The sequence below is a fragment of the Amborella trichopoda genome, chromosome 9 (genome assembly GCF_054954075.1).
Source record: "Amborella trichopoda isolate Santa Cruz 75 chromosome 9, AtrichopodaSantaCruz75HAP2 v2.0, whole genome shotgun sequence".
NCBI lineage: Eukaryota > Viridiplantae > Streptophyta > Magnoliopsida > Amborellales > Amborellaceae > Amborella > Amborella trichopoda.
In genome coordinates, this window is record NC_142344.1 from 54,628,037 (window position 1) to 54,643,566 (window position 15,530).

The window sequence follows — 15,530 nt, forward strand, 5'->3', positions numbered from 1 at the left end:
CATTAAGAATTTTCATGTTTTTGAATGAATATGCGAATATTGATATGTTCTTTCCCTGCATGAACCGCCATTCAGCATTTAATTTACAACACACAAAAGGATGAACATATAATTATCATGGAATAAGTATATCAACATACATGGACTACAATAAAGCATAAAATTAGTAACATATGATCTAAAAATAAAATGATAGACGACGTTATTGTTCTTCTTGGTCACGCTGGTGCCATTGATTGAATTCGTTTAACAATTCATTGATTCGATCTAAAAACGAATCATCGATATTAACAGGCGTCTGACTATTCCCAAATCCCCGAGTGTTAGTGTTTTTTGTGTTCCCAATCTAAAATCCCCGAAAATTGTCCATCCTTCATACTCACCTGCACTGTCGTGCTCATCCCTACACTGTTGCTGTTGGGACTCGATATGTGAATAATATGACTGGGATAGGGTGGCCTCAGAATCATCATCTCTCTCATTTTCTCTTTGAATAATATGGATTAAAAAAAAAAAAAACAAATTTCCAAAAAAATCGATCATGGATTAAAAATAAATAAATCTCAAATTTTCAAAAAATTCTATCATGGATTACAAAAAAAAATTCGATCATGGATTAAAAAAAAAAATCACAAATTTTCAAAAAATTCTATCATGGATTACAAAAAAAAATTCGATCAAGGATTAAAAAAAAAAAATCACAAGTTTTCAAAAAATTCAATCATGGATTACAAAAAATTCGATCATGGATTACATAAAATTCGATCATGGATTACATAAAATTCGATCATGGATTACAAAAAAAAACAAACAAAAAAAAACAAAAAATTCAATCATGGATTACAAAAAAAGAAAAAAACAATTCAATCATGGATTACAAAAAATTCAATCATGGATTACAAAAAACTCTATCATGGGTTACAAAAAAAGCCAAAAACAAAAAATTCGATCATGGATTACAAAAAAAAAAACAAACATTTCGATCATGGATTACAAAAAAAAAACAAACATTTCGATCATGTATTACAAAACATTCGATCATGGATTACAAAAAATTCTATCATGGGTTACAAAAAAAAAAAAAAAAACAAAAAATTCGATCATGGATTACAAAAAATTCTCTCATGGGTTACAAAAAAAAAAAAAAAAACAAAACATTCGATCATGGATTACAAAAAAAAAAAAACAATTCGATCATGGATTACAAAAAAATCGATCAAGTATTACAAAAAAATCTATCATGGATTACAAAAAAATCTATCATGGGTTACAAAAAAATAATAAAAATAATAAAAAATAATAATAAATAATAAAAAATAATAAAAAATCCGTACGGGACTCGCCGATCCACTGTACGGACTCGCCGATTCTGTGCAGTGAATCGGCGAGTCACTGTACAGAATCGTCCGGTTCTCTCTAGAACCGGACAATTCCCGTTTTTTTTACCGTTTCGATCCGTCCATGGTTATTTTCGAGTCGAACCGGGCGAGTCCGGTTCGACTCGGCGTTTTTTTAAACACTGTTTAGGAGTATCGATAATCCAAGCTAGCTTGCAAGCTAACACCACTCAGCCTGTGATGAAGAAAGCTAAAGCAATCTTTTTCCAACTCAACACACCTAGGGCGGATAACGGACCAGGCCTAGGTGGGGCATGCCTTTGCCCTAGCCCTGTGAAGGCTGGGTTAGCATGACCCCGGTCAAATATAATCCATGAAAAATAAAGAGCAAAAATATGAAAATAAAAAAAAAAAATCGGGCCAGGCCCAACCAGGCTTTCCTAGGGCCGGGCGACCATCAAGATGTGGTGGCCCAGCCCTTGGGCCACATCTTGTGACCAGACTCTTTATCTTTTAGGGCCAGGCTACACTGCCCATCCCATTGCCACCCTTACACACTAAGCCAAGTTAGGCCCACTCGCTCATTCACTGAACAACCCGATTTGAGCTGATCCCAGCTATGCCTACGCTTGAGCTCAAAGGTTTGCAGTATTTATATTTTGTAATATTTTATCTCAAGTGAACTTTAATTCAAATTATTTTCAGTTACCTTTTCGTGGGTTGCTTTTTTTAGACTAATAAACCAAGCTCGAACTTGCTGGTTGAAGTCTTAAGCTTGAAGCAAGCTCAAGCTGGTCCCTCTACCTATGCACATTAGGATAAAATCCAATTCACCGTTGAGCCAGGTGAAAAAGATTGTGCATATGTCATACTCCTGCATAAGTATACTATACACTAACTCCTTCATTTACTCTTTCTTTTTTTTGATAAATTTATGAGATCCACTTACTAGTATTCCTTTTATGTAAAAATTTGAGATCCACTTTTAAAGTCACTGACTTTCAAATTACTAGATGAGCATTTTTTAAAAAATAAATAAATATTGGGTTTTAAAAAAACTTAGTTTTGACCATCAAAAAATCGAATGGTCTCCATTTAGTATTATAAAATAATTTGTTTAGGCAGGCATAGAGAGTAGTGAGGGAATTTTTCCATCATTTAAGGCTGGTCCCTAGATCAAGGATATCACATGTATTAATTATGGAGTGTTAAAAAGTACTTGTTTTACCCGGGGGGGGGGGGGGGGGGTAAAAGTATAATATGCTTCGATGGGTGCACCTAATAAATTTAAAAGATTTTACATCAAGGCTGGGGGTGGATATCCTTGAATATTCTTTTAGCTAGTGCAAGAGACATACACAATAATAAAAAAGCATGTATTACATGGACTTCTTTATAGCTTATTTCATAGGAAGGGTAGGACAATATTGAAAAATATTAATCTAAAAAGTTAAAGAAAGGCATTATAGTGTTGCATTAATCAATAGAATAATAGCAGGATGCCCCAACTTGTAAATTATTATTGTAGACATCGCGTGGTACCCCTCTTGTGTTTCTTGCAATGGCGTATACCACTTCTAACGTTCAACCCAAAAGTATGAAAATGGCTTGTACTACTGCTCTCACGTGAGAGACACTTCATTAACTTAGTATATAACATGCCAAGATATTGTATGCTCCTGTGAGAATATAATGTACATTTGCTCCTTTTAATAAAAGCCGCGTAGGAATATTTTTTGGATTTTGAATGTCGGGGATATGATTTCTTCAACCTATTGACTAAACTCAATAAATCATTATCATCAAAGTCTTTTTACGATGGATAGCTATACGAATCATGGTTTGCCATTATGCTCTATTAAGGGTCATACCCCATATCTCTTCTCACTACTTCCAACCGTATCATTTTCGGCCTACCCCTTGCTATTTTTTAGTCTTATAATTGAACTAACTCGTATCTCCTGACAGGTAACTGCCCACCTAAGTCTACGTTCTCTCATTTGATTGTCTATTGGTGTCACACCTAAATTTTTCTGAATTGATTCATTTCGAATTCTACCCCTTATTGTCTTGCCATTCACCCATATCAATATCATGATATCTGCTACAATTGTTCTATGGGTATATTATTTTTTGATCGTCTAACATTCCGCTCCATAGAGCAAAGTTGGTCTTACAACTGTCCTATAGAACTTGCCATTCAGTTGCTACGCAGCGATCACATAAAATTTCAGTTGCACATTTTCACTTCATCCACGCAACTTTAATTTTGTGCACGACATCTTTCTCAATCTCTCTATTTTATTGGATTATCGATCCAAGATATCGAAAGTGTGATCTTTTTAGTATTTTATGGCCTTCAGTATTGACTACTTTTTTGTATTTACTCCTATTATTACTAAATTTACATTCCATATACTCTACGTTAGTCTGGCCAATTTTAAAACATTTAGATTTTGGAGCATCCCTCCAAAGTTCACCAAACTCAATAAATTGCAAAATTTATAATAAAGACTAAAATATCTATTTTCTAAAGGGAGCAAATGTATAATGTGCTCTTGTAGAGTACGGTATAAGCCCTCATGTAATATATTGGAGTTTTATTTTAGTCATATCTATTTTTTAGGTGTATTTTATATAAGGTGGCAAGCTAGGAATAAAAGTTGTGATATTCTACTATTGATTTTAATTTGACGGTGTAGATTTGACACGTTATTTTAAATAATATAAAATAGTGAAACGTCTTTTGAGTTAGTATCAAAATTACACCGTCTAAATAAAATAAAATAGATGTTGTGGACTAGTGCAATCTTACTTATACAGGTAAGTTTGCAACCTTATATAAATGTTTTGATCCCTCTTTTCTTTAATATATAATATTTCCTGTATAATAATGGAGGAAATATTTGAGTATGCCACTGATTCAAAGTTATCCAACTAGATCAACACAAGAACTTGTTATTGAAGTATTATGGAATTAATTGGATTTGTGGAAGACCACTTACCTATCTCTAGGTTTGAGGATTGCACTGATAAGGTAAACTATCTCAAATCTCCCAATATACTACATGTCTCTCTTTAGGATGCCAAAACAACTTGTTATGACATTGTAAAACTTAATGAGACCATTTCATCTTGTAAAATAGGATAAAGAATATGCACCAACAAGGGGCGGTGGCTTAGGCATCAGAAGACTCATATTGATGAATACTGCACTCCTCACATAGCGGCATTGGAGAAGCTCTAAAGACACTATGCAATTATGGAGGTAAGTACTCACCAACAAGTACGGAATGGACTTGAAATTGTCTACAATTTGTAGCCATGGTCAAAGATTGAGCTTCTTTCCAATACGGAGGGCAAGATATCACTGTAAAGCTTTGTTCCGCCGGAACTATAGTTTGTCTACTTGGAGAGAAAACAAAAGTAATCTATGAGTTCGTCTAAAAAAGGGCGAGGACTAGGATTCATGTAGCCGACTTTAAATAGTTAAAAAAAGACTATGACGATGATAATGTGATGAGTGTACTGGAGACTAACCCCTAATGATGGAATTTTTTGAGATGTTTGTTAATGTAGGACATCTCTTAACCAATACGAATAGTGCGGTGACAAGAGAAAGGAGTGAATCACATTGGACTATTTTAATGTAGGTAGAAATGGGCATTGGACCAGCCAATTCACAGATCAATACACCAGCCTACTGGGACTCCTGCAACAAGTTTATCAATCCCCATAGAGAGAAGATCAAGTTAGTTGGGAAGTGACACGTCTAGAGAATTGTTGGTTAGCTTCCTCGATGAATTGTTAAGCCCAGGCAGACAAACAATGTTATTGAAGATGCGGAATCTCCCTGTGCCACACAAAATGGAGCCATTTGCATGGTTCCCAGAGAAAAGATAGATTCCTCACAATAGACAATTTGAGGTGAAGCGACCTCATTCTCCTTAATATATGCTTAACATGCAAAATTCGGGAGGAATCTTGCGACTACTTAGTTATACATTTGTGAGAGAAATCTAGTTCTGGGCCTTGAAAAGATTTGGTTCACAATGGCTAATTTCTCGAAAGGTAACCCATCTCTCCTAAAATGACTAACATCGCATTCATCAAAGATTCGGAGCATCCAATAGAAAGCTCGGGTGAGTGTTATATTATGGAGGGTTTGGAAGGAAAGAAATATGAGAACTCTTGAAGGTAAGATAATATATAATACTACATTAAAAGGCAAACATATTGGGTATTACAAAATGTGCTTCAACGAACAAATAATATAATTGGATGGTGTAGAGTGTCGCACCCCAAGAATTTACAATACTGATATTCCTTAGATGTGACAGTTAAACACATATATACATTTCTTGATAGGACAAATGTACAGTGGATAATTCTTACAAAGTAACAAAAGAAAGTTTACGCACAACTACAAATATCTTTCAAAGTTGATCCTAAAGAGCACTCAAAATGAAACTGCAGTTATCCTGAAAAAAAATGTTTACCATAGTTTGATGAGTTTGGCTACTTAGTAAGTTATCATCATAATCATAAAAATAATCATGATTGAAAGATATCAATATTTTCAAAAATGAGATCTATTAACAGAAATGCATTAACAGTATAATTAAGTATAATTCGAATAATTGAAATGCATATAACATTTTTAACGGCAGTGCATAATTCAAAGGATTTCACAAACTACCCTACTGGCGTCCCAAGTAGGTCACGTATATACCCCATCAGCGTCCTGATGGGGATCCCAGATAGGTCTACTTAATCCATGCAGGTCCACTTATACCTCACCGACGTATCGGATGAGTCCACTTAATCCCTACCGGTGTACCGGATAGGTCCACTTATACCTCACCGGCAAATCGGATGAGTCCACTTGCATACTAAAAGTATTGCTAAATCTCTTTAAACATTCGAAAGCAGCAATATAATGTACTCAACATATCACTTAAATTATTAATATGAATTTCACTGAAACTATTAATAACATTCACTTTCAATAACATTTTTAAAATAACAGTCAAATATTTTGGGCTCAAATGAAGAAAGGTAGCAGTTCGTAAAGACATTATAAAATAATTGCCAATCTAATATGTATAGAAAAACTGTTATAGAAATTCAAGAATACAGAATTATTACAATTTATGGGATGTCAATTTGTAAATAAATATTTAACATCAAATGTAAAAATATCAGTTTTCAAATAATAAGGTAGTCATTTGCACATGAATTTTACAATGTCTAAATATTCAAAAACAGTAGAAAGAAAACTCACAATTTTACTAAAAGCAGAAATATCACATTTATTTCTAATAATTTTACAGTATCTAAAATTTTCTAACATAAATAAAATATCATAATTTCTATAAAAAGATTTGTTTTTAAAACAATGAGGCCGTTTGCGCATAAAGTTTATTGCGTCTAAAATTCACGATAATAAGCAAAAGTAATTATTTCATTTTATTTTTAAAAAGAATGGATTATATTTTGAGACAATTAGGTCATTTACATTAACTCTGAAATTGGGGGAGTATCAGTTCCATTCCACACAAAAACATCGGTACTTTCTTCATAGACTCGATGTGAATGAAAAATCTTTTAAAGAGAAATAAATCATATAAAATCAACTTAACAGGGATTGTGATCTTATATAAATCGTCTGTTTGTAATAGGCTATTGTGGCCCAACAGCCTTATAGGCTCAAAAGCAAAAGGTAGATTTTAAGGGATGCAAAACAAAATTCGCAAAGGAACGAAATTTGGAAAAGAAACTTGGACGAGATGCAAATTTTGCTGTGCAAGAATAAATGAGATGGGTAATGATTCGTGAAAATTTGGAGGACAAACTTTACGTAGAGGATTTTTGCTACACATCATGCAAGCTTTGTTGTATGGAAAGGAGATACAATTCGGAAGAGAAACTTGGACGGGATCAATGAGAAGGGAATTTGCAAAGAAGGTTCACAAATATGAAATTTGAAAACAGGAAGTGTAATGGAAGGGTGAGTTTAGTGTTTCCAGCCAGAGAGAGAGAGATTGGCGAATGACGTGGAAACACCGGACATGCGTACAAGGAGTGTTAACATAAAGTTTTAAGGTAGTGGACTTAAGGCTCACTTAAATAAAATTGAACCCTCAAGTATATTAATAATAATATCGTTTATTTATTGTTAAAATAAAAGTAGCAATATCTTAACAGTATAAAATTATTATTATTATTATCATTACTAATATATAATTATTATTTTATTTATTTATGTTAACACCATTAATATTATTATTATTATTATTATTTTTGTTCCGAAAGTTTTAGGTCGTCACATAGAGATAAATATAACTTTATAGATTAATGACACTATGAGACCCTCCCACATCCATGAGAGCAGAACCCCAAAAGATAATCATTAAATTTTGACATAGATCTCTATAAAAGTTATCACATGGATGTGATTTGGGTGAATGAGTTTATTGATAAATTTTATAGAGATCTATGTCAAAATTTAATGATGATCATTTGAAGTTCTACTCACATGGGTGTGGGAGGGTCTCGTAGTATCATATTCAACTTTATATGACGAATAATTCCAATAACATATAAAAGTAAAGAGAGCATTAAAAAAAATTAGATTAAATTTTAGACATTCTACTGATGGGTGACATTACTAAAAAACATAAATTATTATTTGGCATGCCCGACAACAAATAGCACAATAATGTGCATTAACTCCCTTGGGCAAAAGAGATACTTTAGGATGTTTTTTTACTTGAATTTTTCATTTGGATCAACTAAGAATTACTAAATGATTATTTTATAATATGAACAAATTATAGATTCTTCAATACTTTGAACCAGCCATTTAAAAGTAAGTCTATCCTTGTTCAATTTTGGGACATTTTTCCAAAGCTCATATAATATGCAATTTGAAAATTTATTTTCTCAGCTTGGTCGCCGCACCCAAGAGTTTATATCCTGCCCTGCTCGAGATTAACATGAGGGCGTAAATAGGCAGTATGCTCCCGCTGGAGCAGTATCACCTTTGGGACGCCAAAAGCCTGAAAAAGCGAAAGCTAATCAGCTCGCGCCACAACGCGGGAAAACTTCCCGCAAAGGTTGAGAGAAGTTTCTTCTGTCTCAGATTACGCCACCAATGCCCTCTTTAAGAATTCCCATTCTCTCACCTCTCACTATTCGGGTTCGCCCTTTCTCTCTCCTCTCATTCTCACGAAGAACCTGCAAAAGGATGTTTTCTTCACTCGACTCTCGAAATCAAACTATAACCCCACTTTCAAGCACCATCGAGCTTTGTGGAAAACCAGTCCAGATAGTTGCAGGCAATGGGCTCTCTGAGTCCGATTTCAGGCAATTCATTATTTGTAATCTGGGTTTTTCCTTGTCCAAATCATTATGCTTTTTTGGGTTGGGGTTGTTTGGATAACTGTGAATTTGTGGTTGATTTTTCAGGAATGCTATTGATTCCTTTCTGTTCAAGAAGTGGTTGAGGGATTTGCAGAGTGAATCGGGGATTTTGGCGCTTGGACATTTCACTCTGAAGCATGTGTTAATTCAGGTACATTGTTCTTTTTTTTTTTTTAAAAAAAATCTGGGTTTTGCTTATTTGGCGGAGATTAGGTTAGAATGTTAGTTAATCTAAATTCTGAAGTTTACATTCATATAGTTGTTCTTAGACTATCACATGGTTCCTTGTATTATTATTTGGAATATTGGATGAATTTTCCTTGTACTATTTTGGAATATTAGATGAATTTTTGCCCAATTTTGGTTTTGATCCCTAACTGTGATTGAAATGGGGGAGATGCTAATTGCCGTGATGTCCAAATATATGCTAATGTACAGTTGTTTTCTTTTTTTTTTCTTTTTGATTAGTAATATACAACCGAATTTGTTTGTTTATTTTCCTGCTCTGGCTGAAAACTGGATCGAATCAGCATTCACTTTGGGCAAAATTTGGCATCAATTGGGCAGCGATTTTCCTTTTAAAAAAAAAGGTAATGAGGGAAGAAATGACAAAATTTTGACTGAATTTTGTATGGAAATCCCATAAAATAAGGTCCAGTGGTCAAATTTGATTCAAGCTGGTCCTGAAGGTTACTCGTTCATTTGAAATGAATTTTACTCCATTTATTGATACTTCAATATCATAGGAATTCACCCTGGATTTTGAGTGAAATCTGTATTTGGCTTATTGTGCCAAGTTACGAGCAGTGTTCGTAAACTCGACCGAGTCCGATTGGACCTGCCCAAGTTACTTGGCCTCGGCTAGTAGCCAAAGCGAGTTCCATTTACCCACTTGGGTGCATAAGAACTTGTAGAATATTCCCATGAGTTACAGTAATAAGGCGAGTCCGTATAGTACTCGCCCAAGTATTGTTAATGGAAAAAAGGGGGACACGGATCGTATTTCATCTCTCTCTCTCTAAGATGGGGGCCAGAAATCTGAGCATTCTTTCATCTCTCTCTCTAAAAGTGGGTAGAAATCTTCCCCCCTTTTTATGGCGGAAATTTACCCCCCTTTTCCATCTCTCTTTAATAAGGGTGCAGGAATCTGCCCTCATTTCCATTTCTCTCTCTCTCTCTCTCTCTCTCTCTCTAAGAATTGACTACTTTTTCTTTTATTTTAACAAAAAATTTCTATTGTTTTTCAAATTTTATCCCTTTTTGGGCTGCTCAAATACTACTTGGGCGAGTCCACAAGGACTTGCTTGAGTTATTTGGCTCGGGCAGGGTTTGAGTTCCTAGCCAGAATAAAATATTAAAACCTTGGTTATGAGAACCAAAATTTTGATTTTTTTTGCATAAATTGGTTATATAAATAATTTATTTGCTTGTTTAGAGGTCCACCCACTCTAGGACTGTCATATGTTGATTGGATGTCCTGTGTTAGTGATTGATAACACCATATGATCATTTTTGAAATGTTATTTTACCAGTTCTTGATTGGATATTATGGTTATCTTTTGTTTATTGCAGTTGTTGTTATCCTGATTCCAAAGAAAAAGAATCAAATTGGATCGTTTAAGGTCTTTAACCTTATGGCTGCTCATTTATGCCGTAAAATATGAGCCTTTTGTGTCTGAAACTTCTTCCTTGAAATATGGGCATTTTCAATCCTGTGACTGCTTTACTGTGCATTTCGTGTTTCAAATTTGATTTTCTTTTTCCCCTTATTTATGGTAATACTCAATGAATCTTTTCTTGCATTCATATTGGCATTTAATCACTAGTAATGCTTACATGGGGGGCATATGCAATGAATAGGATAGAGAATATTTGTTACCATTTGTAAATTACATTTGTAAATAACCACTGTTTCCTAAAGCTGTTAAGCAAAGTCGTGAATGATCAATCTAGATAATTCTAGGTTTCCTAGTTTCGTGTTTGGCTGAAGAGCATGGTAATGTGTGCCAAATGTTAGTTATTTGCTTGTTTTATACTATTCTTAAATGCTCTTCTAGTTTATTTTTTCCATTCAGAAAAGGCCTTAAATTTTGGGCTGTTTATTAATGTTATTTAATCCTTGCCTTTTTTCTTTTTCTCATTTCTTTGATGACCTAATTATATGGTTGAGTCTTTGTAGTTTGAATCACCAATTTACAGTTTAACGCCCAAAGTCAGTATTTAGTTGTACTATTGTAGCTATTTTAGTTGTACTGTTGTAATTATATTGTTGCAAAGGCTCTGTAATGCAAGCCCAACTCTTATTAATATTGTAAGTCATATATTGTTCCATAACATTTTTCACTGTAACTGATTACCCTTCATAGAATGATATGTTCGCATGCTTTGCTAAAGAACAGTTGGGAGTTTAAGACTTCTATGGGAATGGAAATGTCTTTTACTTCTTAAACAGGGTGTGGACATGTTCGGTAGACGTGTCGGCTTTCTTAAGTTCAAAGCTGAGATTGGGGACGATTATTCCGGAAAGAAGGTATTACCTGAAGTTCTTTGTTGAATCTTGTGACTGTTTGTCTTCCATCATCACAAAGAGCTTTTTTTTACCAACTCAGTCATAGAATCGAGCTGTATTGAAGTATTTTGATGTTTTGGAATTTACTATGCTCCAATAATGAACCAAGTTACGTTCAAGGGAATAATTTACTTCTGTGTGATTCATGGGGTTTAGTTTGCTTATAATATATCGTGTTTTATATGTGGATTACTTTCTTTTTTTTATTCTGGTGTGCCATTCTGGTGTGCCATTCAGCTTTTAATATATTATTACTTTGTTGCATATCCCTTAATTGACATGCCATGGTCGATATAGGATAGCTTAATCATTCCTGAAAGTACTGACTTCTAAGCATATTATTGTGGTATGCCTTGGCATTTTACCGAGTTCATGCACTGGTTAATTGTGATCTAAGCATTGCTGGTTAATTGTGATCTAAGTATTGTTCGCAAAGTCGAATCGGATCGCTTAACCGGACATGGGGCCGGAAGCGGTTTAACCGGCCTAACCGGTCAACCAGCCGATTCAACCGTTCTAACCGGGTAAGTCCTAGGCGGTTAAAAAATTGTTGAAAAAAAGACAACAAAAAACTATTAAAATATGAAAAGCATATAAAGAATGATTAAAACAAAATTCATTCAAATGAAGATGAAAATTGATGAAAAAAAAGGATTTTAAAGAATCGATTTGTGCCAAGGGACATTTTTAAAATTTTTCGAAAAAGATGAGAAAATATAAAAGTGAGTATTAATGACCAAAACAATTTCTAATCTTTACCATAATGTAAAGAATAAAAAACATATTACAAACCAAGTTCCTTATTTTTGGGATTTTATATAATTTTTGTTGATTTTTTTTGATACCTGCCGATCACTAAAACCACTTGAAACCGGGCGGTTACCGGTTAGATCGCCCGGTTTTTCCAACATGGGATCTGAGTCTTCTTCATTTTCTGAATGTATTTCATGTAGGACACTGCTTGTTCTAGGTAACTGAAGGAGAGTCACTTCTGTAGCTTCTGGTTATCGTTTAAACTAATATATATTTTCTTGAAATGCTATTCTTGGCAATCTGCTGGAGCCAACGGTAAATTTGGGGGTTCTATCTTAGACCTTGGGTAGCCACTTCAGTTAGACATATTGTGGGCCGCATGACTGTCACTCTCCCCTTGCTTTTGTTTTCTTTAGTTCCTTTCTAATTTATTAATAGCTTTGAAGCATGTGAGCAGTTGGCTCCTTGTGGGTTCTCAATGGAGTTGAATATTCTTTCTATAATTTTCCAATATTCTGATTTAGACTGTTCAAAGAATGCACGAACCATTGCTTTCTATTGCACATGCATTGCATTCCAAATGCATCTTTTTAGTATATATACGTTTTATTTATGATCAGGTTCCTGGTATTGTTTTTGCTCGAGGAGAGGCTGTTGCTATTTTGGTGCTTTTGGAGTTGGAGGGCACAACTTTTGTTGTCCTTACAGAACAGGTAATGCAAGCTATCTTTTGGTAATGCTAATAATAAAACTATAGAAAAAAGAAACATTGCAAAGAGTTGCATGGAAGGGAAAAGACTACAGTCCAATGAACTATGGGAAACTACTGTGATGTGGTCTTCTCATCTGATGAATAGATGGATAGTGATAAAGCGGTAGTGGGACCCACCATTAGGGTGATGTCAGTGGGTCCAACTCTCTCTTCATCACAGTCGGTCATTTCATTGGGGTGGTCACTATCCCAATGCAATAAGTATACTTCCCTTTAATGGAATGCTGAAATAGTTTCAACTCTCTCTTCACAGTCGGTCATTTCATTGGGGTGGTCACTATCCCAATGCAATAAGTATACTTCCCTTTAATGGAATGCTGAGATATTGATGCTCACAAAGTCACAATGTGCATAACTCCAATGGAGATGACCGTGTCAAAGTATGGTTGGTCTAACATATAAGTTTTTGGCTTTGTCAGGTTAGGGTACCTGTCGGAAGGTCTATTTTAGAGTTGCCTGCTGGAATGTTGGATGATGACAATGGGGATGTTGTTGGCACTGCAGTTCGAGAGGTCAGGCTCTTATTCTCTCATCCATCCTTTAACTTGTTTACTTATGAACACAACTATATAGATTCAAGTCACTTATGGAGGCTTAAGCACAAAATACCTAATAAAAGAAGTTTCTTTTGGATAACGATAACTAGTTTGTGACCTGTACAATGCATGTGAGCATGTTATACACACACTGTGTGCTCGTGTGCTTGTGTGTGTTTATGCTACATGTATGTACACACATACATGTGTATATATAGACACACATACGTGTGCGTGTAGGAGGGAGGGAGAGGGGAAGGGAGGGAGGTAGATTGATTAAATTAATTTTAAAAATAAATTAAGTGACTTTATATTGGAGTCCTAGACTTTTGGAAATCGACTTCTATTGAACTGATCCTAACTTTTTGACCTTACTGAGATTTATAATTCTAGACTTTAAGAGAATTGATTTCTAGTAATATCCTTAATTTTTGCTTATTTAATTGAACATGGCAGAAAAAAAAACAATCAATTATTCAATTTACCAGTGTGGTGAAGGTGCGATTCAACTCTAGTCTAGGTGCTTTTTTCTCTAACAGTTTTTGAGTGCTTGCCAGCCAAAACTGCATTTCTATGATTTATTGGGTATTCTATGAGAAGGAAAATGTGCTTGACTTCCACATTTGCTGGAAAACTAATCATCAAAAAAAAAAAAAACGCTGGAAAACTTACTAATCCTATTTCTCTTCTGCTTGTATTCCTTTGTGTTTTATATTTAGAAGATTTATTTTAAACTAAGGTGGTACGATTACCAGAAATAACAGTCTGAAGTTGACCTCTGGACATGGTCATGTTGCAGATCTTAATATCAAGTAGCTAATCTGGTTTCACGGTTTTTTTTTTTGAGAAGAGTTAACTATAATCTGATTTGACGGGTTTGCTTTAAGAATGATAAATTGAGAACTTCTCAGATAAAAAAGAGAAAATGTTTTAGTTGATCGATCTTTCATAGGATGATTGGAGCACTAGTGTCAACAGCTCATGGCAGCCACTGACCTTTTCAATATTCCACCCAATTTTGTTGGTGGTCAAGTTAATGAGCCCATCAGTATTGCCACCATGTACTGGGTGGCATAATCAAAAGAAATAGGTGGACAATTAAAAAAGAGATTTGCTTAATTTGCTCCCTATTATTATCGATAATAGTAGGTTATGATCCAATATTTGTTCTTATGAGATCAATTACGAAATTCATGGAATTCTTTTACGAGAACTGTTGAAAATCTGCAAGGTTCTCATTTGCCTATTTTGGGTCAAGAACACCCTTGTTTGCCTGATCTCACTGCCTTGAAACCTTTTTGATTTCCTCCTTAGCTTAATAAATTGGCCTTCTAGCACTTAGGCCTTAAAGGTTTGCTCTGCATTGTGGACTTATAACGTGGGTTAAATCATATTAGTGTGGTGCAGGTTGAAGAGGAGGTTGGTATTTACCTAAATAAAGATGATTTGGTGAACCTCACTGCTTTTCTGAACCCATCCACTGGATGCAAAGTATTCCCATCCCCGGTATGATCTCTCATTGCAGCTCCCTTTCATGCATCAAAGTGAATTGCGAAATTGAATTTTATTGGGATTTTTGAAGTAACCCTTGAACTTGCTACTTCTCATCTTGAGCAAATCTCGAATTGCACTGAAGCACGTGCTTCCTTTTATCTTGTTAGGGTGGGAGTGATGAGGAGATAAGCCTATTGATGTATAGAGGGAAAGTGAAGAAAGAGGTTATAGAAGCAATGCAAGGGAAAGAAATCGGTCTACGTGAGCACGGGGAACTGATAAAGGTACACGTTGTGCCTTTTGATAAGGTCTGGCGCATGACTGCTGATTCTAAAGTTCTTTGTGCAATTGCTCTCTATGAAATGGCTAAGAGAGATGGGCTTTTGCATCTTCCTAGGAGTTCCCCAGATCTTTCTCAGATGTAGCGTTTAGCTTGTGATTGTTGCATTTTGTTCCTAGCCTTTCAGTTGCTCTATATGAGAATCTCTCTCTATCTCTAAACACACACACACATACACATATTAGTGCCTGCACTGCTATGCGGATAAAATGAAATTGGATATGATTGGGTTCTAAACATGAGAAAGTATTCCATATGTTTATGGTATTGCCATATCTAGGCCATATGGTTTACATAAACAAAA

At 34.8% G+C, this 15,530-nt stretch overlaps 1 protein-coding gene across 2 annotated transcripts; it reads left to right on the forward strand.

Annotated features, from left to right (window-relative positions):
• The first annotated feature begins 8,579 nt into the window (after positions 1-8,579).
• On the forward strand, positions 8,580-15,530 carry NUDX14 (nudix hydrolase homolog 14). 2 transcript variants are annotated; one of them, XR_016040409.1, is made up of 7 exons: positions 8,580-8,705; positions 8,808-8,913; positions 11,215-11,292; positions 12,705-12,797; positions 13,276-13,368; positions 14,790-14,898; positions 15,054-15,530. XR_016040409.1 is itself a non-coding variant. In XM_088846278.1 (7 exons), exons 1-7 carry the CDS (start codon positions 8,587-8,589, stop codon positions 15,309-15,311), a joined length of 846 nt encoding a protein of 281 aa, XP_088702404.1. In that variant the 5' UTR covers positions 8,580-8,586; the 3' UTR covers positions 15,312-15,530. The 2 variants fall into 2 exon arrangements, 1 of the variants encoding a protein (XP_088702404.1); XM_088846278.1 differs by having other exon boundaries at positions 14,800-14,898.